The sequence below is a fragment of the Aulonocara stuartgranti genome (assembly GCF_965226115.1).
Source record: "Aulonocara stuartgranti genome assembly, chromosome: 10".
In the NCBI taxonomy this organism is placed as follows: Eukaryota; Metazoa; Chordata; class Actinopteri; order Cichliformes; family Cichlidae; genus Aulonocara; species Aulonocara stuartgranti.
In genome coordinates, this window is record NC_138946.1 from 28,884,150 (window position 1) to 28,908,783 (window position 24,634).

At 39.9% G+C, this 24,634-nt stretch overlaps 2 protein-coding genes across 3 annotated transcripts in view; both read left to right on the plus strand.

The window, feature by feature from the left end:
- vps11 (VPS11 core subunit of CORVET and HOPS complexes) overlaps positions 1-6,523 on the plus strand; it is a 28,538-nt gene extending 22,015 nt beyond the window's left edge. For both annotated transcript variants that reach the window (XM_082547825.1, XM_082547824.1), the window contains exons 13-16: positions 815-1,017; positions 1,153-1,324; positions 5,593-5,815; positions 5,986-6,523. In XM_082547825.1, the coding sequence (XP_082403951.1) occupies positions 815-1,017; positions 1,153-1,324; positions 5,593-5,815; positions 5,986-6,150 (763 nt within the window). In that variant the 3' untranslated portion in view covers positions 6,151-6,523. The remainder of the gene's footprint in view (positions 1-814; positions 1,018-1,152; positions 1,325-5,592; positions 5,816-5,985) is intronic.
- Positions 6,524-7,129: 606 nt separating this feature from the next.
- hyou1 (hypoxia up-regulated 1) lies at positions 7,130-24,031 on the plus strand. Its single transcript, XM_082547823.1, has 24 exons — positions 7,130-7,547; positions 8,410-8,485; positions 8,679-8,772; positions 8,893-8,971; positions 9,085-9,239; positions 9,822-9,898; positions 9,995-10,176; positions 12,090-12,205; positions 13,327-13,513; positions 13,732-13,866; positions 13,986-14,068; positions 14,154-14,286; positions 14,436-14,623; positions 14,796-14,934; positions 15,279-15,336; positions 16,112-16,188; positions 16,348-16,521; positions 16,699-16,853; positions 16,931-17,018; positions 21,534-21,790; positions 21,865-21,949; positions 22,124-22,379; positions 22,484-22,582; positions 22,987-24,031. The coding sequence occupies exons 2-24, from the start codon at positions 8,416-8,418 to the stop codon at positions 23,034-23,036; spliced, it is 2,937 nt and encodes a 978-aa protein (XP_082403949.1). The 5' UTR covers positions 7,130-7,547; positions 8,410-8,415; the 3' UTR covers positions 23,037-24,031.
- Positions 24,032-24,634: the final 603 nt, after the last annotated feature.

Consider the following 24,634-nt stretch of genomic DNA (forward strand, 5'->3'; position numbering starts at 1 on the left):
ATGGATTATTAAATATTAGGTCTCTCTCTTCTCTGTTAGTACATGACTTAATAATTGATCAACAAATCGATTTATTCTACCTTACAGAAACCTGGTTACAGCAGGAGTTAGCTTAAATGAATCAACACCCCCAAGCCATTCTAACTATCAGGGGACTGGGAACAATCCTCCCCTCCAGCTTATTAATAAACCAAAGACCCAGACAGTTTTAATTAATTTGAAAGCCTGATGCTTAATCTTGTCAACCCCCCCCAAAAAACAGTTTTATTTGCTATCTGTCATCTACTTAGCCTTTACTCAGTTTCTATCTAATTTCTCAGACTTATCTGATTTAGTGCTCGGCTCAGATCAAATAATTATTGTGGGTGATTTTAACATCCATGCAGATACTAAAAATCACAGCCTTAATGTAGCTTTTAATCTTTTATTAAACTGAATTGGGTTCTCTCATAATGTTAAAAATAAAAACAAAAAACAAACACACAGCACTTTAATCAGACTCTAGATCTGAATATTTAACAGTATTCCCCAAAAACCCTTGTTTGTCTGATCATTTCCTAATAACATTAAAATTTACAATAATGGATTACTCAGCAGCGGAGAGTACTTTTCATTACAATACATGTCTTTCTGAAAGTGCTGTGTTGCTTATATAAACTCACACTTTAAAGCAGAAATGGTGTCTCACTCATTTGTAAGCTGTTCGTGTAGCCTAGAAAAATAGTTTGTTGCTCTATTTAAAACGGGAAAAAAAGCCCTGCGTAAAGCTAGAACATCTTACTATTTATCACTAACTGGAGACATTTGTATGCAGGTACCAGCAGATTATGCACTACCACATGCAGAATGAGGAGTATGGAAAAGTAGTGGAGGCCTGCAAAAGTTATGGGGACCAAGAGTGTTGCCTTTGGGAGCAGGCGCTGGGATACTTTGCCAGAAAGGAAGAAGACTGCAAAACTTATATCAGTGAGGTCCTACATCACATTGATCAAAACAACCTGATGCCTCCATTACTTGGTAAGTACATTTTTATCTTCATGCATTGGTTGTTTAGAGTGTGATCCACACGTTACAGTATAGGTTCAGGTAAAGATCATGTCAGTTGAATGTAATTTTAAAGGTGTCATATTTTTTTTTCTTTTGTTGCTGTAGTGGTGCAAACATTAGCCCACAACTCGACAGCCACTCTCTCCGTCATCAAAGACTACCTCATCAACAAATTGCTTAGAGAGAACCAACAGATTGAGGATGATGAACGGAAAATCCGACAGTATCGCGATGAAACGGCTCACCTTCGCTCAGAAATCCAGGAGCTCAAAACAAGGTTGGTCACATAAAGGATGGGATTTTCTGTAAACGTAACTCTTTCATAGCTAATACATCAAGTCCATGCCTATGAGTATTTGGAAAGTAACAATTATTTTTAACCCTGCTAAGAGGGTTTATGTGATTTGCTTGCTGTGTATTTGTCCGACTCTATTTCAGCTTAGGGGGAGCTACACAGTGGGGCTGCCACAAACGATTATTTTGATAGTCGACTAGTCGCCAATTATTTTTGCGATTAGTCGACTAATCAGATCATGCATCCATTGGACGTAAAACGTACAGCTTATTGCACTAGCATGCGTCTGCTCTTATATAACTATCATTAGCTTACAGCTTTAAGTGTGTAAGGTCTGTGCTAACTAAAAATAAAGACAAGATGATAGTTTATTAAATTTTAATGAAATTTGCAGATTGTTTCGGTGAAGTTTAATAAACTCCTTGCTATCTAAAATATAACAGGACACCGGAGTATATTCTCCAGCATCTCACACTTCTGATAATCAGTTGTTTGCTTGACGTTTATTCAGCTGTGTAAAAACTATAACTTTCATCTCAGCCAAACCGATTTTGCTCAGGAACAAATAAAATACTAAAAAAAAGCCAAACAATAACATTTTTAAGTTATCAAAGTGACTTATATATGTTTAACCTGAGTAGCGAAAGACGGCGGTGGGTTTGAAAACGATTTGCCGGGAGTCCGCTGTTCTCACGGGCTCTAGTGAGCCTTGCCCCCGGCTAGCTATTGAGCTAGTGGATAACAGACGTCTCCGAAAACGTCGGAGCGCTTTTGAAAATATGTGGTGTCTTGATAAACTGAGCAGATATTTGAGGTTTACACAGTTACATTCTCGCCTGAAAATATGTTAAATGTTTATTTTGTGACCCAGAAAAAATAATAAGAGTAATATTAAAACTAACTAGCTGCCGCCATTGTTTGAAACTGAGCTGGGCTGCGCTATGAATTCTGGGACACAGCTTCTTCTTCGGGGTACAACGGCAGCTGGCATCCTTGTACATGCAGTGCTGCAATCTTCTGTTTCAGTCCGTTATTACACTCTTAAATCCTACCTAATCCGACGTGTTGACTATTAAATCAGTCGTCGACGATTTTGATAGTCGACGTAATCGTGACTAGTCGACTAATCGTGGCAGCCCTACTACACAGTCTCAGACTGCTCTTTCTTCATGATGTGTTCAGCTGATACTGGGAAGAAAAGTGTCCGTAAATATCAAAAACTTCATCAGATAGGAATTTTGCAGATCTCACATTCAGGTCATTTTCTGGGACATTTCCAAACAACTTGCAGTAGATACATTTCTCAGATATTTGTTCCATTCTGACTGCTTCCACTGTGAACTTTACTAAATTGTGTAAAAATCCAACTGTAGCTCTGACAAACTGACCTGATGTTCGTGTAATGGTGAGGAGAGTCGTGTCTGCTGCTATAAGGTCCTAAGCATCTGAGGGAGAATACTGAGAGAGAACAACCTGAACTGCAGTGTCATGGTTGCCAAGCCAATCTGTGTCTATGTGCATAAAGATTAATTTCGCATCACTCTAGCGACAATCCGCAGAGTGAATGGTAAATGGTAAATGGACTGGTTCTTATATAGCGCTTTTCTACTGAGCACTCAAAGCGCTTTACACAACTTGTGCATTCACAAGCACATTTTCTAAGTGCTTTCTAACTAACATTCACTGCACGTACCAGTGACACTGCACGTACCAGGTACAAGATATTGTCGACAAGACATGGAAAGAAGTGTGGGCTTACCTGGACAGCGACCCTCGTTGTAAAGTCACGAACCAGGCTTCCATTTTTAAGATTTAGGCCAGCTCACTTGGTCCAGTCAATCTTGAGTTGTGGTTCCTCACCCCGCGAACAGCTCAGTGTTTAATTGATGAGACATAAAATAATAATAATTTCCAAATAAACAAGAGGAGGGAAGCAGAACCCCAGAGATGCTTGAGTGGCCTCTTCTTTCAAAACTCTGCGTCTCACAGCCTTGCCCTGATTGAAGACAGTTTAATACACCTGGAGGCTCTCAAACCCATTTCCTTCACATCCTAGTGGCTAAATCCTTGAATAGGCATATAATTTCATTCTGGCTGTAAGTTTATTGACCATATTTTGACCTGGCACAAAAAGGTATGGCAGCTGAGAGCAGCTGCAATAACATGCCAAATCCCACCGTTACACCTGCTTTATTTTCAGTACTTGTATGCTTTCAAGTGAGTGAAATCTGAAATCCTTGTAAATTGCCAAATTCTTTGGACTTCCTGCTGACTTGCTGCTTGTTTGTGGTTCTTTCTGCTGTTTTGACTTCATTTCAAAAACAAGAGGAATATTTGGATCATTCCATTTATTTACCTTGAAATGTGCTTGAGTTGCTTTCACTGTGTTCACCACAGCTGATGGTGGTGTATGATGAAGTGTTACTGGCTTTCCATCTCTTATGTGTCTGCTAGTTCATTTTAGTTTCATATATAAATTTGTTGTTTATAAGTGTAAACAGAGGTTTTCATATTGAGGTAAATTGTTTGAATATTGTTGAAGAAGTCTTTTATTGTTGACTTTGACAGTAAAACTTGTTTTCTGAACTTGGTCACATCCTATTTTCTAGGTGTTTTGGTGATGCAAAACTCTCCCCTTAAGGATTTATTGATTTTTGTGTCACACTCTTTGTCTTTCTCCTACTCTGCTCCTTCTCTGTAGCTTGTGTAAAAAGTGTTTACCCCCTTTTTGATTTTACTTTGTTTTTGCGTATTTGTCACACTTACATGTTTCTGAGTGAGTACAAAGATAACCTGAGTAAATACAAAATACAGTTTTGAAATGATGATTTAATTAATTAAATCACTACCAAATGTGAAATCATTAATTGTCTGTAACCACATTTTTGGAAAGATGAGTTCAGTTTCACTAGACACACCCTGGTCTGATTAGTGAAACACCTATTAAATTAAAAGAAAATCACTTAAATGACAAAGTAAAAGTTCACAGAAGAAATAAGTTTTGACATCAGTCTGGAAGGGGTTACAAAGCCATTTGTAAGGCTTTTGGGATTGGAAAACAGACATGGCAAAAATGGCAGAAACCCCCTCCTTGGAACAAAGACTCATCTTACACAATGATCTCAAAGATTTTGCAGAAAATACTCTGTTGACCGACAAGAGAAAAGTTGAACTATTTGGAAAGTTTCTGCCCTATTACATCTGGTATGAAACTAACACAGCATTTCACAAAAAGAACATCATACCTACAAACAAACATGGTGGTGGTATGCAGCTGCTTTGTTGCTTCAGGATGACTTGTTGTAGTTAATAGAACCTTGAATTTTGCTCTCTATTCTAAAATTCTGAAGGAGTATTTGGCCATCAGTTTGTGGCCTGAAGCTCAGGTGGAGTTAGGTTATGCAACAAAGATAACACAACAACAAGTCCACCTCATAATTCCTGAGGAATAAAAGGTGGTTTTGTAGTAGCCTAGTCAAAGTTTGGACAGATTATGTGTGAAAGCCCTCCAATGTGGCTGAACAAAAATGGTTCTCGAAAGAAGAGTGGGGCAAAATTCCTCCATAGCAATTTGCCTGTTATTACTGTTGCTTGTTCCAGCTCCAACTGTCAAGGGTAGCACAGCCACTTATTATTTTTAGGGGGCAGTTACTTTTCTATATGGCCAGATAGGTTTGGATAGCTTTTTTACCCTGATAAATGAAATAATAATTTAAAATTGCATGTTGTATTTGTTTGGGTTGTCTTTAATAAAATTAGTTTGAAACATGTAAATCTGACAAATATTCAAAAGATAAGAAATCAGTACCCAGGCACCTACTTTTTCACAGCACAGTATATCAACACCTCTGTGGACAACTTAAAAATTCCTTTAAATAGTTACTATGCGCAGATTGAGTACTTGTAATGAACTTCTGATGTCACGATACAAGCACAATTTTGTATCTGAGAACTAATTTTCCCATTGAGATTATGAAAGTAACTGAAACTGTTAATGCGGTATTTTTGGTGAACCCCTTAAATTAAACTCAAAAGTCTGGACTCCAGTCACATCTCGATCATGTTTCTTTCTATTGTAAGATGTATGAATCTTATTGTAGTGTACATCAGCAAAATAACAAAGAATATTGTCACCATCTATTTACTTATGCACCCAACTTATCTCTTACTGCTCATGTCAGTAGAGTGCTGTAGAGTTATAGAAACTGCCAAGTATGACCATAAATCTTAAACTTAATATTTCCACACAGTGCCAAGATATTCCAGAAGACAAAGTGTAACATGTGCAACAGCCCACTGGACCTGCCATCTGTTCACTTCCTGTGCTGCCACTCCTTCCACCAACACTGCTTTGAAAGCTATGCTGAGAGCGAGGCGGAGTGCCCAACTTGCACTCCAGAAAACCGAAAAGTCATGGACATGCTGCGTGCCCAGGACCAAAAACGCGATTTGCACGATCACTTCAACAGACAGGTAACAATAAGTCGTACACCAAAAGACAAAGAACGTGTTCATGTTGAATATGTGCGTGGTCTGCTTTAATATTGTCTAATAACCTGCTTTTGTTATTTAAAAAGCTTATTTGAAAACTACAGGAATATTGGAAAATACAAGTTTTCTTTTGTCTTTGCTCTGGTTTACAGTTACGCAGCTCTAACGATGGATTCTCTGTGGTAGCTGACTATTTTGGCCGAGGAGTCTTCAACAAATTGACCCTAGTTACTGACCCACCTGGCAGCAAATCTGTAGGGAATCTGGAAGTCAACCTGCAGAGGGACCTTCTCATCCACACCAAGAGAAACAGCTAGAAATCTTGTATTTACAATCTCAATTTTACCTGAGAGGCTACATCTTATTCAGGTTCAGGACAAGATGCTGCATGTGTTGCCCCCTTTATTTATCAGAAATTAAAGCCACCTGCTTTTAGTAATTTTGATGGTCCTTTTTACATAATTGTTTCAGTTTGGGCCAATGACTGGAAACTGCCTACATTTGTGTTTTAAAATGGTCATACTGTGATTTGAATAGTCACGTGTTGGAGGCTTTAGCTAATGCGTGTATGTGTATGTACTGTCTTGCACATAGCAATCAAAAACAAGTCAGCCATTGATCTTTATTGAAATTACGCCTGGCACTATAACCTGAGCATTACATTTGAAAATAAAGTCGTCATTAAGTGTTTCAGTGCTTCCTGACATATTTTGTGTTGTGTGCTCTGTAACCTTTAAACTGTCAACATTGCTCTTTGACATTACTGTTTATGGCATTCTGAGTATGTAGATGTATGTTGTTCGCTTTGAAGTGTTCATCGTTTGGACTTGGCACGCAGCTTTTGTACACAAGCACCTTATAAACCACTAATTCTATTTCCTACATCAGGTAGTAATTTGCAACTGACTTCCATGCATGCATGCGGATTTCTATAGGGTATATATTAAAATCACACATGAAGACATTAAAACAGCCATTGTGAGAGCAAACAACATAAAGTTTATTAAAAAATTGACAAAAATGTCCTCACTTTTGTCAATAAAACAGTTTATTCCATGGAGGCACGTGGCGTGCTCACGCTTTACCTGGAAATTGCGTCATTCCGGATACGCCCACTATGTTGACGTGTAGCAATGGGATCGAGATTTGGGTTCAGGATTTCGCGTGGACCAATCACTAAGCAGTGCGTGGAACACGGTGGGCAGGCTCTAGCGTTACATTGGGACCAGTCGTCAAGACGGTGGAAAGTAATTACCGGAAGCTTAGAGGTGTCTCCTTCATAACAAGAGCACATAACTAGTTCAGCTCCTTTAATCAATAACACCAACTTTATACGACCCCCCCTGCGAAATTAGAAAATGTCAATGATAACAATTTTAATATATAAATATAAATGTGTTCTTTATTTCCAATTCAATCAACTGTAGGGAAAAACTAATAACTTGCGCTCGGTCGCTTTATCGTCAGTCTTCGATTGGTTTTCATCCCAAAAGGTAACCGGTTACAGTATACTTGGTTTTAAGTAACTTGACCACAGTTTTTCTCCCGGTCGCGGCTTCAGTGGATCCAATGAGGTGACGCCGCGTTCCGGGCCCGACAACTGAGAACAAGCCGGTGATAAGGGGAACCAAAACTACCGAGTGTGACAACAAAGAAGCTCTGAATAAAGATACCAACCGAGAAACTAACCTCATAACCCGCCTGGAAAAGCACAGTATGTTGGTGTCTTTCACTTTTATTTGTGCCGACTGAAGACTGATTCAATGCTAGCGCTGTAGCATTATATCGATAAATGTATGCTTTTATAGTGATGGTTTTGCAGACAGTATACTAGCTAACTGTAGCCTTCAACTTCTGTTAGTGGTCTTTGTATCAGCGTATCGGTACTTTTGTTTAGAGCGTACACTTCTGGTCCAGCTGTACTTGAGTAGACCGTTTACTGGTGTGTATCTCACCTGGCTCTGTAATGGTCAGGAGCGTGTTGGGTCATCTTATCGTTAGCCAGCACGTATAGAGGTTCGGAAAAGCTAAAAAAGCGGTGGCGTATTAATATGTAATAAAATGAAAAAGTAAGGCTTTCTGGTGTACATCCGTTTTTCATTCATGTGTCATATCTCGATGGGTACTAGAAGTTTCTATTCGTGTTCCTTTTTGTTTTCTCCCTTTAACAAAAGCATTGTGCAGGTACTTGTGTGGATCTGAAGCTGTGGCTTCAGCACACTGTTTGATAATGCTATTAATGCCACGTGTTCAGAATAGTGTATGCCTAAGTAGGTGGAATCAGGTGCAATACATGTTTTTCATATCCTTAAGCCAAGGTCATCACCAGGCGAGGACACATTAAAACTTTTGGACAGTTGTTTAAAAACCGACACACAGCAGATAAAACGAAGTCTGTTTTATCAAGACATATACTCTACAGTTGAAAAACGTTCAAGAAAAGTATAGGATAAATGAGCAAAAGAACATCTTAAAGCTTATGTGAGGATACTTGTTAGGACCAGCTAGGGTATATATCAGTTCTGCTAATGCCTTTATTTTTTTACTAAAATGTTTCCCTTTTCTGATTTTTACAGCTAGTGATGGAGGGTAGAAAGCTGGTGCCGGCTGCTCTCTTCTGTCTTGTTCTGGCAATGTTCCCTTCTCACATAGGTAACATAATAATTTAGCTTGACTTTTCTTCTGGTACTTAAGGTTAACAGTAACCATAGGTTACTGTTAAAAGCAGCACAGTTTGAAACATGGTCTCATTGATGAACACATGCAGTGGAATAGAAAAAGTACACTGTAGGTAGGTGTTAGCTGTCTGCCTGCTTTACTTAACAATTGATCTTTTTGTCTCCAGTGACCGTGGCTGTCATGTCAGTTGACCTGGGCAGCGAGTGGATGAAAATAGCAATAGTTAAACCTGGCGTGCCAATGGAGATTGTTCTAAACAAGTGAGAGCACATTCCCAAATAGAGAAAATGGCACCATTGCGTTCCTTATTTCTTGTATATGCTCAAAAATAGAAGAAAAGCATGCGTTGCTACCATTGTATGTATTGTCTTTTCCATCAGGGAGTCGAGGAGGAAAACACCCACAGTTGTATGTCTCAAGGAGAACGAGAGACTTTTTGGAGACAGTGCAATGGGAGTAGTAAGACTTCTTCTAAAATTTCCAGAATTGACTTAATCGGCTAAATCACAACTGCATATTCAGATATTGCCATGTATGCTGTTAATGTTTCCATGCTTTGTACCACATTTCAGTCCGTCAAGAACCCCAAAAGTGTTTATAGACATCTCCAAAGCCTCCTGGGTAAAAAGCATGAGAACCTCCAGGTGGCACTCTACCAGAAACGTTTTCCTGAACACCATCTGCAGGAGGACCCAGTGAGAGGCACTGTCCACTTTAAAAACTCAGAGTGAGCCTCTTTATATGCTACCTTGTTTTTATTTATTCACTACACATTCACGCATATTCATATTACAAAATCTGTATACACTAGGAACAGATGTAAAGTAAACACCAAAAGTGTGTTATTGTGTGCTACCTGTGTGGCTTCACAGCTTTGACATTGATTCTTGGATCTCTGGAATTTCACTGGTCAATGCCATTCCTCCAGAAATTATTACCTGATTTTGTGTTTTGTTGTTGAGAGTTCTGCCTAACACAGGGGTGGGCAATTCCAGGCCTCGAGGGCCGGTGTCCTGCAGGTTTTAGATCTCACCCTGGGTCAACACACCTGAATAAAATGATTAGCTCATTACCAGGCCTCTGGAGAACTTCAGGACATGTTGAGAAGCTAATTTAGCCATTTAAATCAGCTGTGTTGGTTTAAGGACACATCTAAAACCTGCAGGGACACCGGCCCTTGAGGCCTGGAGTTGCCCACCCCTGGCCTAACACATCAGTCCAGAATTTTACCGATGTTATTAATCGGTTATTACCAGAAACACAACACTCTCCTAGTGAGGCTCACCTAAGTGTATTATGTTTCTGTCAGAGAAATGCAGTACACACCAGAGGAGCTCTTGGGGATGGTCCTTAATTACTCTCGTGGACTGGCTCAGGACTTTGCAGGTTAGTTTGCTTGACGCAGATGATGTATCATTGTGAGGCATGTTCACATATGTTCAGGACATATTAAAAAATAAAAACATTCTCTTCAATTCACAGAACAGACAATCAAAGATGCAGTGATCACTGTCCCAGCCTTCTTCAACCAGGCAGAGCGCAGGGCAGTCCTGCATGCTGCACACATTGCAGGTCTAAAGGTCCTTCAGCTCATCAATGACAACACGGCCGTGGCCTTAAACTATGGGGTCTTCAGGAGGAAAGATATTGACAGCACAGCTAAGGTAAAGGTTCAAGCTTCATACCTAAATACATGCATTAACTCTCATCCTACCAACACATTTTACATACGTGGACTACCAACTGGCGATCTCTGCGGACACTGCAAATAAGCAATCATAATCAACAACTACTCTTCGAGTAGATCTTCCTACATTCAGCAATTGGAGTTTTCCTCACTTGCAGAAAGATCCTTATTCCTCAGATTGGAGCTTGTATTGTGTCGTGATCATGTCAGATTCGTCTCTCATGCTTTAGCTTTTAGGTACACTAGATTTAGCAACATCTCCAATTAGGGCTGGGCCATATTATACCGTTCACGGTAATACCGGTATAATGTTAGGCAACGATAGGAAAATGAAATATCGCGATAGAATGGGAGTAAAACGCGCATGCGCAGTGCCTTTGTTTTCATACGCACATGGCCGATTGTTGAGTGAAATAGATGAACCAGAATTGGTTTGTAAAAATGGTGCAACTTCCGTGATGTGGAACTGGTTTGGTGTTTGTCCGTCAGATACACAACAAAGCACATTTTTTTGCAGAACATGCAAGCGGCCGTTGTTATTGTCGTATTTGTCGGACTAAGATGCTCTTAAATCTGGGAGTAATCTGGGTCCTAAACTCCGTATGCAACACTGCAGCATCACTTAGAGTTAAAAACTGTCTAAATTCTTTCATCTTTAATAAAACGATCAGCATTGCTGCTTTACCAGGTGTAACTATAAAGTTTAACTTCCAGGCATCCATGAAAACAAAAGTTATTACATTTAACGGAGTTAGAAGTTAGCAGGAAGCTAGCGGAAGTTAGCTCGCTAGTTTCGCTAGTTACCTAAGCATGATATTACATGTTCTGACTGAGAGATTTCTGAAAAAAATCAAACGTACAGCTCTGCTATCACTTCCAACATAAATGAAGACAGGAAACTAAACAGCAGTGACGTTTGTAGGGTTACTGAAGTTGGGCTAGCTGGTATATAATGATGTGCTACGTGATCGCTAGCGACACAGCTATGTTAGCATAACATAAACAGTGAAGCTGGAGGACGAACACTAACACTTTTCCACTTATAAAAGTTAACGTGAAGGTTCTTCATGGTTAGAGACAAATGCAATCGCATGGCAGGATGCTGTAAACGGACCAAACTTCAGTCAGGAGAACAACTGAGATAATCCATCCACAATACGAGGTTAGTCATTAATATACTGCAACAACATGGGAATAGAGCAGCTGCCAGAGAATTCAACATTAATGAATCAATGGTACAGAAGTGGAGGAAGCAAGAAGAATGAGTTTAATAAAGTTTGATTTATCTGACTGCTTTTTTTCGCTTAGTGTGCCTTATAATCCCGTGCACCTTATGGTCCGAAAAATGCGTACTGCACACTGCAGTTTAATGTTGCAAAGCACCTCTTTTTAACTTCAGTGGATATTATACATGGTTATGCTCAGGATATGTCAGCCCATTTCTACTGGAAATGCCTTTTGGTTAAACTTTCAGCAAGGAATTTGAATTTGCACTGTTACATTTTTATAAAGCTTTAATATACATAAAAACCAGCTTCTTGTTTAAGTGAAAATAAATGGAAGGTTGTCTTTTTGCGCTAGTAATGTTGTGGAGTTGTATTTTCTCGCATCAATTATATCGTCGGTTATATCGTTATCGCAAATTTTCAAATATATATCGTGATAAATATTTTTGGCCATATCGCCCTGCTCTATCTCCAATTATATGACAACTTGCAGTCTGGAAAATTCCCTTTCCATTTGATTTGATTTCATTTATTTCATAAAACTTTATTAATCTCAGAAAATGTCTGACTACAGGGCTGATTGATCAGAGGTGATATTTGATGTTGTTTAAAAATGTGATGAGTGATTACAAACTGCTGAAAGCCTGATCTCGTTCCCTTCCAGCATGTGATGTTTTATGATATGGGCTCTGGCAGCACCACTGCCACAATCGTTACCTATCAGACTGTCAAAACCAAGGAGTCCGGGACTCAGCCCCAGTTACAGATCCGAGGTGTTGGGTGAGTCCATTGATCCATGCAGCGGCACTGCCACTGACAGAGAAGCAGATATTAGAGTTGATTCTGATAATGGTCGAACAAGAAAAAAACTTGGATATACCTAAACTAAAGGAGTTTGGAACTAGAGTAGAATAGAATAAACCTTTATTATCCCACGGATAAGAAATTTCGGTGTTACACAGCTCTTATAGCAAGGGGAATATAAAATATAAAAAGAAGACACAAAATGGTCCTCTATACATAAGCAACTGAAGTTCGTATATACAGGTAACAAAAATTGTATGGAGATGCGTACAAAATCTACAGGGATATGTATAAAATGTACAGTGGTCATCTTACTCACTAGTTTGTTTGTTCAAAGGATGTTAAACTGTGTTATAAACTACCTGCTTAAAATGTAATTCAGAGATTACAAAATATTTTTTGTTGGCTCTCTTATTCTATAAGCCTGATCACAGTCTAAGTTGCAGCTATAACAAGAATGCCAAGTGCAGACACAAAACTTGCCTCTTATTTTATTATCTTAACAAAGATACACGTTCTATGTACAGTCCAGTAAGCTATCTGGGTATAGTTTTTGACTGTATACTGTATATGAAATACTGCATTCATACTTCTGATCATTTTACTTTCACTTAACGTTAATAACCACCTGTTTATTTGGCATCAGTGGGAAGTTTTTCCTTCCCCATGACGCTAAAGTGCTTGCTCACAGGGATTCGTCTGATTGTTCAGTTTTTCTGTGATATTGTAAGGTTTTTACCTTACAAAGTCCAAAAAGACATAGATGAGCGAGTTTGGTGTCGAAGTATAGAGTAGGTATGGCTGTTACTTATCTGCTGCATGGAAACAGGACAGTACTGTTTCCATTGTACGCCTCTGATTTCCAGTATATCTGCCATCTGCAGAAGTTCTCTGACACCGCAGTGGCAGGAGTTGGAATACAGGGAGCTGGTGCTTCATGCGTTTGCTTGTTTATCATGTTGTAGCTGTTACTAACTAGAAAGGGTTTTGTATTTGTTGGTCAGTATTAAAACTATTAAATTGTAATTTGCTCTATAAAATAACTGCCTACTTTACATCCATCCAGACTAAAGTGTGCAAATGTGTTCTAACTTAAGGTTTGATCGGGGTTTGGGGGGCTTTGAGATGGACCTGCGACTTCGTGACCACCTGGCCAGACTGTTCAATGAGCAAAAGAAGAGCAAGAAAGATGTGCGGGAAAATCACCGGGCTATGGCCAAGCTTCTCAAAGAAGCTCAGAGGCTCAAGACTGTGCTGAGTGCAAATGTAGACTTCATGGCCCAGGTGAGTCCAGAGACAGGAACTTCAAGCACTCACTCCGTCTTACCGGTTGCGTATGTCATTGTAATGGTCTATGTTGTAGCTAAAGTCACTGTGATAAACTGCAACACATGAAAACGCTTTGCCAGAATCTCAAAATCTGAAATCCACACTGCACTCTTAAACTCGCAGAAATCTTGCACTTTCTTACTTTATCTTTTTTCTTTTTTTAAATTACCCAGGTGGAAGGTTTGATGGATGACATTGACTTCAAAGCTAAGGTGACCAGGAGTGAGTTTGAAGAACTGTGTGCCGATCTGTTTGAAAGAGTGCCTCGGCCAGTGCAGGATGCCCTGACTGCTGCAGAGATGAAACTGGTCAGTATGCTCAACGTGACAGGATGTGGGCGGATTTGGCTCCAAACATGGGATACAACAACAGAATTAGAAGTTCTGTCATCACCAGACTATTAGACGTTTTATGTTTGTGACAACAGGAGGATATTGAGCAGGTGATTTTAGTAGGAGGCTCCACTCGTGTGCCAAAGGTCCAGGAAGTGCTCCTTAAAGCTGTGGGCAAGTAAGTGTTGTCCATAGAGATGTTTCCATCATTCTCAAAATTTTAATTTTCCAAACTATACTAAGTTTGTTTTCTCTACGTGCAGAGAGGAACTGGGGAAGAACATCAATGCAGATGAGGCAGCAGCCATGGGTGCAGTGTACCAGGCCGCTGCCCTGAGCAAGGCTTTTAAGGTCAAACCTTTCTTGGTTCGAGATGCAGCTGTTTTCCCCATTCAGGTCAGCATTCAGGTCCTCTGCTGCCTCAAACTGAGTGCATCATGAGTACAATCATACTTAACTGAGCTTTGATTAGTCTGATTAGAGTAATGGGAAATTCGGAGTAAAATCCATGTCAACACTGACTGCGTGACATCTCATTGTATTAGGTGGAGTTTACCCGGGAGGTGGAGGAGGAGGAAAGTGTCAAAACCTTGAAACATAACAAACGCATCCTGTTCCAGAGGATGGCAACCTACCCCCAGCGCAAGGTCATTACATTCAACCGTTACAACGATGACTTTGTTTTCAACATCAACTACGGTGACCTCAGCTTCCTCAGTCAGGAAGACCTCAGGTTGGAACTCTTTGAAAAATACTATGAAATGAGGTTCATTTTAACAGTTTATGGCAAAACCCCATAAAAAGAAGATATTTAAATGTATTCCATCCCATCAGTGTGTGCCCTCACGCTTTAATTGGATGCAAGTGTAAGGCAAAACTGTGTGCTTCTTGCTCGTGTGTCACAGTGTGTTCGGCTCTCTGAACCTGACCACAGTCAAGCTGTCTGGAGTGGGGAGTAGTTTTCAGAAGCATGCAGATGCAGAGTCGAAAGGAATTAAAGCCCACTTCAACATGGATGAAAGTGGAGTGCTCCTGCTAGACCGGGTCAGTTAAACTAACATGAGCTGCCTCACGACAGTCACTTATTCAAGTTCTGCCTTCTCCTCCTGGCAGAGTTTCAACAAAGCATTTCACTACTGTACTATCATTTGCAACTACTATTAAAAGAAGATAACTGTGCTTGTGGATTTCCTTTTTTTTAATCTTTGGCTGTAATGTTGGTAATTAGGATTGATGAATTTCAAGCCAAAACATTGGACTCCAAATGTGAAATCCAAACATGGGAGGATTGACGTTCCATGCTCACATAACAGCTTTCAGTGTTAATGGAAAAACTTTGTGATATTTAAGCAAACCAATGTTTAAAAAAATGTCATTTTCATACACAGGTGGAGTCTGTCTTTGAGACTGTGGTAGAGGAGAAAGAGGAGGAATCAACATTAACTAGTAGGTTTCTTGCAAACATGAGCCAGTGCTTGAATCCATTCTCAACTCATACTGCTAACATGAGGGGACTAACCCCAGACTGATATCTTGTGATGAAACTTTGACTGCAGCCAGACATCCAGTTAAAGCTGACACAAGCATCTGATACTGTTACATAAAAAGCTCTCTACTACAAAGTAGAAAAATGTAGCTTGACAGAGAAGTTAAATTGTTGGATTCTTGCTGATGTTTAGCACATAAGTTGATTAAGGCTCTGTGCCCTTTACTTTCTGCTTCCTGCCTTATTTGCTCATTATGCTAATGTGATAGCTAGTATTTAGTCACAGCTCGGACTCCTTTGGTGTCAGTAACAGTAACTGTTCAAAATTATTAGCGCTAAGACCAGCTTTATCAGTTGCAGTCATAGCAGAGGAGTTTATGCACTCCAGCAGCCAGGTCATTTTTAATTAAAAAGTTAATCATCTTAAATATTTTTGATGTTAAGATAAAAATTAATACGTTTACTTTTATTGAGTGACCTAAAGTCTGTTATAGAATAACTGCAAACACCTGTAGATGAGAACCCTCGTTCCTTGGCGACTCACTGCTCTTGTCCATCATTAACTCCTTTTTTTTTTTTTCCACTCACTTATGTTTCACTACTTCTGTTATGCAGCACACAGAAAGTTCTGCTCGTTTTGATTGATTTGACATCGTATGTACTTTTGCATTGGCCTATATTGTAGAGCGTGTGAGTTGTTGTATTTAACTGAGGGAACGATTTGCTGTCTTCCAGAACTCGGTAACACCATTTCCACTTTGTTTGGAGGAGGATCGTCAGAACCTGCTCCAAATGTAACTGAACCTGTTCAGGTAACGTCACCTATAAAAAGCAATACATGCTGGTCTAGGAATGTTAATACGTTCTTGCCAAGTGTGATTTAACTTTACCATTATATAAAGAACATAAATGGTTGTCCAACACTGAGCAAAGGGTCGGCATGGCATTGGCTCTTGATTTGTTGTGCCTAGGATGAGGAGGAAGTACCTCCAGAATCTGGGAAGGACAGCAAGGATGAGGACGGCAAGGATGAGAATCACAAAGACAAGGCTACCAGTGAGAAACCCAGTGATTCAGAGAAGAATTCAAGTGAAGACAAAAACCAAGAAAAAGCCAAAGAGGCAGGAAGCACGACCGAGGCCAAGGTAAGAGCTTCATTTATAATACTCTGTGAAATGCCTCGGTCTGAATTCAAATGCTGACATTTATCTGCCTGTGCACCTTTTTAAAATTTTGTGTAGTGTTTGGTGAAAATGTATATTCATGAGAGATTAGCCTTCACAAAGCTGTTATTGATATTACCCATCTGTCTCCCGGCGAAGGAGGAAAAAGACGGAGACAAATCTGTAAACACTGAGGTGGAGAAGAAGGCCAGACCTCAGAAAAAGAGCAAAATCTCTGAAGAAATCACACTGGAACTCCTTATCAATGACATTGTTGATCCCACGGCCGATGACCTGACATCCTCTAAGAAAAAGTACAGCTTGATTTTCATTTATTTTCTGTTTTGGTTTCCTGGTTTTCTCAGCTAAAGGAGTCTTTGTGTGATTTCAGACTGCAGGATTTGACAGACCGAGATCTGGCCAAACAGGAACGAGAGAAAACACTCAACAGCTTGGAAGCTTTTATATTTGAGACACAGGTAAACAACATGAACATCCTGTGTGTACCTGTTTATGTTTATTTATTTACTGCAAGTGTTTTCTATCTGACATTCACACAGAAATACCCCAGCCCTCCCTCTCCCTGGCCATCACCCAGGAACTTTGATTCCAAACTTTTTTGTGTTAGGGAATGGCGACATGAAGGCTGAAAACATGTTAGCTTTTGGACCTTCTGATACTGAGCTAGGTCCGGAAGGGCTGAAGAAAGCTTGCTGGAAGTGATGTTGTAGTTCATGGACTGATGGTTTTGCTTCTGCTGTTGAGAACATCACTCTCTAGACTGGGAGGGAGGCAGCAGTGGTGGTGAAGAGCTGGTTAGTGGTGAGGTGAATGGCTTGTTGATAGGCAGGGTTTGAGTGCAGGGGTGTGGCTATGAAACTCTGAGTCCTAAGCATCCCAGAAACGACACAGAAAGTCATAAAGTCAAACATAATTTTTAAAAACACCAGTATAGGCTCATGAGGCCCTGATGGTAAAAAACTACATTTCCGCAAAATGACGTCACTTCTGGTTTCGGGCAGGACATGGCGGACATGCGATAGTTCGCGCTGATGGACGTAGGAAGTGTTACAAACAGCTGATCGGATCGGCAAAGTGTTCCTGGAATATTATGTTTTTGTTGCTGCAAGCAGTGTTGGTCAAGTTACTTGAAAAAAGTAATCAGTAACTAATTACTGATTACTTCCCCCCAAAAGTAATCCCGTTACTTTACTGATTACTTATTTTCAAAAGTAATTAATTACTTAGTTACTTAGTTACTTTTTAAAAACACGATTTACAACCTGAAGAGGTGATAAAGCGATAGATCTACTTTCTACATTCTACTTTTTCTGCATAATTCATCATACAAAATGTAATCAAATGGAAAAGTCTCTTTTTTTTAAACTTGTTTTATTAGTTTTAATCTTTTAACTTTATGCATCAAGCAAAAATTAAATTATATGCAACATTCACTGACTGGAAGAAATTTGTTTAACATTTAAACCTAATTTTTGCACATTCCAGCACATAAAATAAAATATTTTTTTGTGTTTACACTCACTCTTTCAAATAAATGCAAGTAAAACACAGCAGAAAATATATAAAATCAAAGACTAGCGGTTCTGTTGCTCTATTCTCACCTATAAAGCAGGAGTGGCGTAGGCGGAGGTTAGGGTGCAGGTGTGCCACAGCGGTCAGTTGAAGAATCCGCGAGTTTCTCTCTGAATTTCACATTACGTCGTAGGGCACTAGGTGCTTGCTCGGAAGTTAAGGGGTTTTTTTTCGCTGTAAAAAGAAGTTTTCTTCCCACGCAGTGATCAGCGGACGCTAATGTTTTTGTCACTTTTTATGGAATCAAACTCAAAGTAAGGTCAGTACTTCCACGCTTTAAACGCTGCACGCTCATACTCTCTCCCGCACTCGATATATTATCCATTGTTCATCTGCACACAGCTGTTGCCACAAACGTCGCACTCGCTTACGTCACTGTCATGAGACACTCTCGCAAGAAAATCACGGTTTTAGTAACGCAGTGTGCTTACGGGAAAGTAACAGTAATCTAATTACTGTTTTTGCAATGGTAATCCCTTACTTTACTCGTTACTCGAAAAAGTAATCGGATTACAGTAACTCGTTACAAGTAACGCGTTACTGCCCATCTCTGGCTGCAAGTGCTTTTTATTCAGTTTTTGCAAAGCTATATGTGGAAGGAAACTCTGACTTAGGACAAGCTGATGGCATAAGATGTAAGTACAACTCCTCCGGTTTCATATGCAAAAAAAATTATTGCGCTAGCTTACGTGGTTGCAGTGCTACCGGGATTTAAAAATAGTTATGCAAAACGGAGCGTGCCCGCTCCGACCGGCTTTAAAGGGTTAATAAACTCAGCCGTCTGCTCCTTGCTATCTAAAATATAACAGGACATTTGCGTAAATTCTCGATCATCTCACACTTCTGTTTAATCAGTTTGACGTTTGTTCAGCTGTAATCTCAGCCAAACCGATTTACTCACAAAGAAATAAAATACTGAAAAAAGCCAAACAATAACATTTTTAGGTTATCTAAGTGACTTATATTTCATGTTTAACCTGAGTAGCGAAAGACCGCGGGGAGTTTGAAAACGATGTGCCGGGAGTTCGCTGTTCTCGCCCTGACTAGCTATTGAGCTGGTGGGTAACAGACGTCTCCAAAAACGTCGGAGCATTTTTGCAAATATGTGATGTCTTGTTTGAAGCTGAAGGATGTGGCCCCTAAATTTGGACACAGTGGGGGCTGCATCCTCCCAAGGCCTATTACGTCACAGCGATGTGACGAAGGCTGTCCAAATTTGTAGACTCCTCCAACGGAGTCAAGGCTCGCTAGAGCCGGCGAGAACCGCGGCACATCATTTTCAGAAAAAATAAGGCGACTAGTCAACTAATCGTTTGTGGTAGCCTTATTAAAGACCCTCAAGGTCACCTTACAACAAAATAAAAACATAAGGTAAACAAAAACTAAAAAAAAGAAGTTAAACAAGGTAAAAAATAGACTAAGACTGTGTCATGATAAAGCATATAGATGGGTTTTAAGATGCCAAGCAGAGTGCTGTTGTGTCTTTTGAGATGTGAAGGTGATGGCTGACAACGACAAAGCTTGAGTGCAGGGCCGCTCTTACAGCAACAGGGATAAAAGAATGAAAACAAATTCCTCTTACCATTTTGGCAATATCTGCTGGGGGCAGGAGCGTAGCAGGATGCTAATTCTTTGCCCCACTTCTTCCTTGCAGCCCATGCAGAAGGAACATAGCCACCATCCCAGGAGAATGAGAAACTGATTTTGAAACTCCTCGGATGCTGCGTCCACTGGGTCCATTCTGAGCAGAGTGTACAGTCATTAGGTGGAGTGTGAGGAGTGAGAGCTCAAATATAGGACACGAACACAGGCAGGCAGAATTATAATCTATAGAAACAACACAGTGGGTCCACATGAACTGGCATTCAGACAAAGAACAAGACTCTAAATACATAGAACGTGTGACAGCGGGGGAGAGGGACATATGGCTGAAAGGGAAGCAAAACTAAAAGTAAAGCATAAGGAACAGGCACTCTTAAAAATAAAGCATTAAGTGAGAAAACAGACACATGCATGAATGTACACAAGAGGTTATTTCAAGTTTCTGTATTAACCCTAAAGCATGGGTGTCAGACTCATTTTACATGGTGGGCCACATGTAGCTCACTTCGATCTTAAGCAGGCCGGACCAGTGAAACTCTCGTCACTGTCAGTGTAAAGAAGTTACATGTTTAATTGTTTTTCTGCATAATGAAGAAAAAGCTGCTGTGACAAAGGTAGAAATCTGCCAGCATGAAAAAGTTCTGGTAGCTCACTGCCCAGAGGCTGCCCAGCTTTGTTTTTTGTTTTTTGTTTTTTTAACTGTAGTTGTGGAAAAAAAAACCTTGAAATTTCTATAGTCTGTTTTTCACAAAGTTAGAAAGGTTTTATTAGAGACATAGCTTTTGCAAGCAGTGTTTCACAAATTATGCCAAATTGGCATCCTTTGCTGCTGGTTCAGTGAATTTTGGTCTAAGAATGATGAAACCTGCAGTTTCAGAATCTGTGAGATGTCAGCTTACAGCACCGGTAAACAGACATGTGGATCGTGTTTACGTCTTTTTATGGAATCTCCTGCTCTTTAATCGTTTGGTGTTTTACCTGTTTGGTGGTTGTTGAAATGGTTTTGTTGCTGAGATTTTGAAGTTTCTGTGGATACCACACGTCTATATTTAAATATATAGAGATATGGAACATTCCGTTTAACCTAATGTTCTCCCTCTCGCCCCCAGTACTGGGTAGCATTGAGTTTCAATAAGTTAATTGTTTATTGCTCAATTACTTTGTTTAGTGCGAATGGCCATATGGGAAGTTTTAATCATTAAGAAAAACTGTAAATACAGTTACAAGTCCATTTGTGTCTGTGTGCGGTGAGCACAGATCGCGCAAGTTAGGAATTCCAAATAACTTCAAGCGCACATTCAGGCCTATGAAGACTCACTTAGACACTCAGGCACTCTGTATCATTGACATGCAACCAGATGCTGCTAATTTTATGTTTTTGCTTGTTTCTTCACTTTTTCCCAACACGCTTGCATTTAAATCTGGCCCCCCATCTCTCTGTGTACCTGGCTGGTACTACTATACTTGCTGTCTTCAGAATGTCTGCCCCTCCTTCTTTCACATAATGGTATGATCCCAGTCTGACTTTGAGTCTGACTGGGCACATGGTGTGTCCATCAAAATAAAGTCCCACCCCCACTTGCATGGATTCTCAGCAGACCTAAAGACTTGTATACCAGCGATTAATAACTGACATATGAAACTATGTGGCACCCAGGCTGTACGTTTGACACCCCTGCTCTGAAGCAACCGGGAACTAGGACTAGAGTGAAAATTTCAAAGTTAAAAACAAATATACAACAAAATAAGAAATTAAATTCTTTTTCCCCATGTAAGGGTTCAGTATGCTCTTTTTCCAGGACAAGCTGTACCAGGAGGATTACCAGCAGGTGGTAACCGAGGAGGAGCAGGAACAGATCTCAGCCAAGCTGAAAGAGGTGTCTGAGTGGATGGATGAGGATGGCTATGCTGCCACCACCAAACAGCTGAGAGAAAAACTCTTTCAGCTGAAGAGCCTGTGCAAGGACATGTTTTTCAGGGTTGACGAACGACGCAAGTGGCCGGAGCACCTGGCCCGCCTGGAAAGCCTGCTCAATAGCTCCAGTTTCTTCTTAAAGTAAGTGGTTAGAAGGAAGGAAATGTAAAGTTAGTCATGAGCCAGTCGTTGACTGAGTTTTTGTTCTCTTAAAGGAGTGCGAGGCTGATCCCAGAAGATGATCAGATCTTTACTGACGTCGAGCTAAACATGCTAGAAAAAGTCATCAATGAAACAATGGTAGGTGGTGACAAGCTTTTTCTTGCCTGAAAGCCTGTGTATCTGAAAAGCCTTTCCTCTTGAGAGAAATCCAGGGTTTCTCGCCCAGACTTTACATGCCTGTTCACATGGGCTGAATTTGTTGCTATGTTTATAACTGAGCTTCGTGTGTGAAGTCACCTCTGCTTACTTTAGGTGTGGAAGAACGAGACGACAGCAGAGCAGGAGAAACGCTCTCCAAAAGAGCGACCGGTCTTGTTGTCCAAAGACATAGAGTCCAAACGGACTCTTCTTGAGCGAGAGGTCAACTACTTGTTTAACAAGGCCAAGTTTGCCAAGCCTAAACCCAAAGCCAAAAACAGTACAAGCACAGATAAAAGCAGCAAGGCTAACAGCACAGCTGAAGAAAATGTCAGCCCTCCTATAGAGGAAAGCACAGACACCAAGAGTGGTGGGTCAAACAGAAAAACACACATTCTTTCCCCATTATTCTGTTAAACTAATTAGAAGTGTATTAAAAGAACTTCATTATATCTTTTTTTTTCTTAAATTTAGATACAGGAAGTTCAGAAGAGATACCATCTGATGAAACCCCATCCACTGAGAGTACTCTCGACAGCCAGTCACAACCTAAAGAAGAATCCGCAACTACAGGTTTGTACACCACACCTGTTAATTAGTGTTAGTTAATGGAGCCAATTAATGGTTTGACAATCTTACTGCTTCCATAGAAACTGGAAGCCAAAGTAGCAGTCAGATCCTCCTAATCAAATGTAGTTGATTAACTAATGATCCACCTGTGACCACATGTATACAAACTTTGACCAAGAACCAAGCTGAGGTGGGTGTCTCCCGAGTAGAACCCGGGATAGATTTGGGACCCGCTGGTGAGACTATATCTATCGGCTGGCTTGAGACACCTCCGGCAGACTTCAACACCTAAAAATATAATTTCACTCACTCACCACTGTATCTCCAGCTTGCAGAGAGAACATGGTCATAGTGGAGCTTTTACTGTTTTGCATATTTATGGTTCCGATCTCTGTCCTTTTTTCCAGGAAAACTGGAGAGAACCCAACCTGAAAACCACATAGAGGATGAATTATAACAGCTGGAACTGTAGAAGAAAAAATATTTATTGACAGTGTCTAAATGTTCAGCTTCTCTCTCAGACTGTTTTTTTTGTTTTGTTTTTTGTTTTTTTTGTCTCGTTGACTCATTTGTTGAACCTCTGGACACACGGTGAATAGGAACTGGACATTTTTCTGCTCCTTGTCTCCACTTGAGTGTTTCATCTTCATGGATTCTATAAATGAGAAGTAGTTTCACATGAATCAAGCCCCAGACTGCATTCTTCCTGACAAAATGCCTTTTCACCATTATCTTATCAATGCTAATCCAGAGGGAGCTGTTTGGCTAGTTTACAATGTCTTTAATAACAATATTTGATGTTTTAAGTTGGTGGATATACAAACCAAGTTAGTGCAGCACTTAACAGTTTTGGTTACAGTCACAGCGGATACAGTGTTCTTGTTTTTGCACCAACCTATAATTCCTTTGGCCCTTTAAATTGCTGCCAAAAGTGTCATCTAGTATATTAAGCATATGTAAAACTATAAGAATGAAAAATGTGTTAATTTATTGAAACTTTAACTACACATAATGTAGAGGAAGCCCCTATGTTTTTCAGCTAAAATTCTGAATCCAATGTTATCAGAAACATCCAGTGTAATGTTCAGAGGGTGGGATCCTGCCCTTCAGGGACAACTCGCTTATTTCTTTTTTTTTTTTTTTCTTTTTTTTTTAAACATTTTTCCTAAAATTCTGCTACTCAATGGACATTTTATTTATTGGTAAATGTTCTGACATGTTATCCACCAGCAGCACTTACAGATATTCACATGGTAGTGTCCTTTATGTGGCCCTTAGTTTTGATAGTGGACTGCCCCCGTGTGTGCAGACAAAACAAGATAAATACTGAGCTCCCAAATGGTGATGATTTAACAGTTCAACAGTGAGTTCACGCATCTGCCTCCTGCTGTCATGATATGGCTGGATTTCAAAGACGTTTTCTACTGATGCTAATAAAGCTTTTGACAAGTGCTTCGATGTTGTTTTATGATGCCAGTCACACTGAGTGCTTTCAGAGTCTTCATATAAGCTGCTAGTAGAAGTGTTTAGCTTTTTGTTTACATAACAGTGTGGTGCACATGTTTGCACCATTTTTCCTGTTAGAACACGGGAGTAAGGGGTTTGGGTCTGCTATATCCTTCTCTGTACTCTGAATAATGCAAAAGAAATCAGGGTGGAACCAAGAATAAAATTTGGAATGGGAGATGGAAACGATTCCTGTATTCCTAAACTTAATAAAAATATTTTTGTTTGTAATTTTAAGACACTTTGAAGAGTAATGTATATGTTCCTCAGTTTTTGTAAGTGTCTTAGTAAGGCTGAACTGGGGTTGAACTGCATAGTCCCTGATTTACCATACTGTGTATGTTTAATATATGTACCTTTACAACTAAATTAAGGAAAAGATTTTAAAAGTGGCTTGGTTTGTAATTATTGAGGCTGCTCATTCAAAAACTGAAACAAAGTGAAAGGTGACATGAATCCTCCTGTCATTAGGATTATTACATTAAGAACTGAGGCTGGCTGAGGGGTTTAAGAATATATATAAATCACCCCTGGTGGCCAGAAATCCCA

Excerpts from the sequence above, each read along its gene's own strand:
- hyou1 (XM_082547823.1), top strand. The coding sequence starts at position 8,416 with ATGGAGGGTAGAAAGCTGGTGCCGGCTGCTCTCTTCTGTCTTGTTCTG. Across the intron at positions 14,935-15,278 it reads GAGTGCTCCTGCTAGACCGG|GTGGAGTCTGTCTTTGAGAC; the intron begins GTCAGTTAAACT and ends TTTCATACACAG. Across the intron at positions 21,791-21,864 it reads AGCTCCAGTTTCTTCTTAAA|GAGTGCGAGGCTGATCCCAG; the intron begins GTAAGTGGTTAG and ends GTTCTCTTAAAG.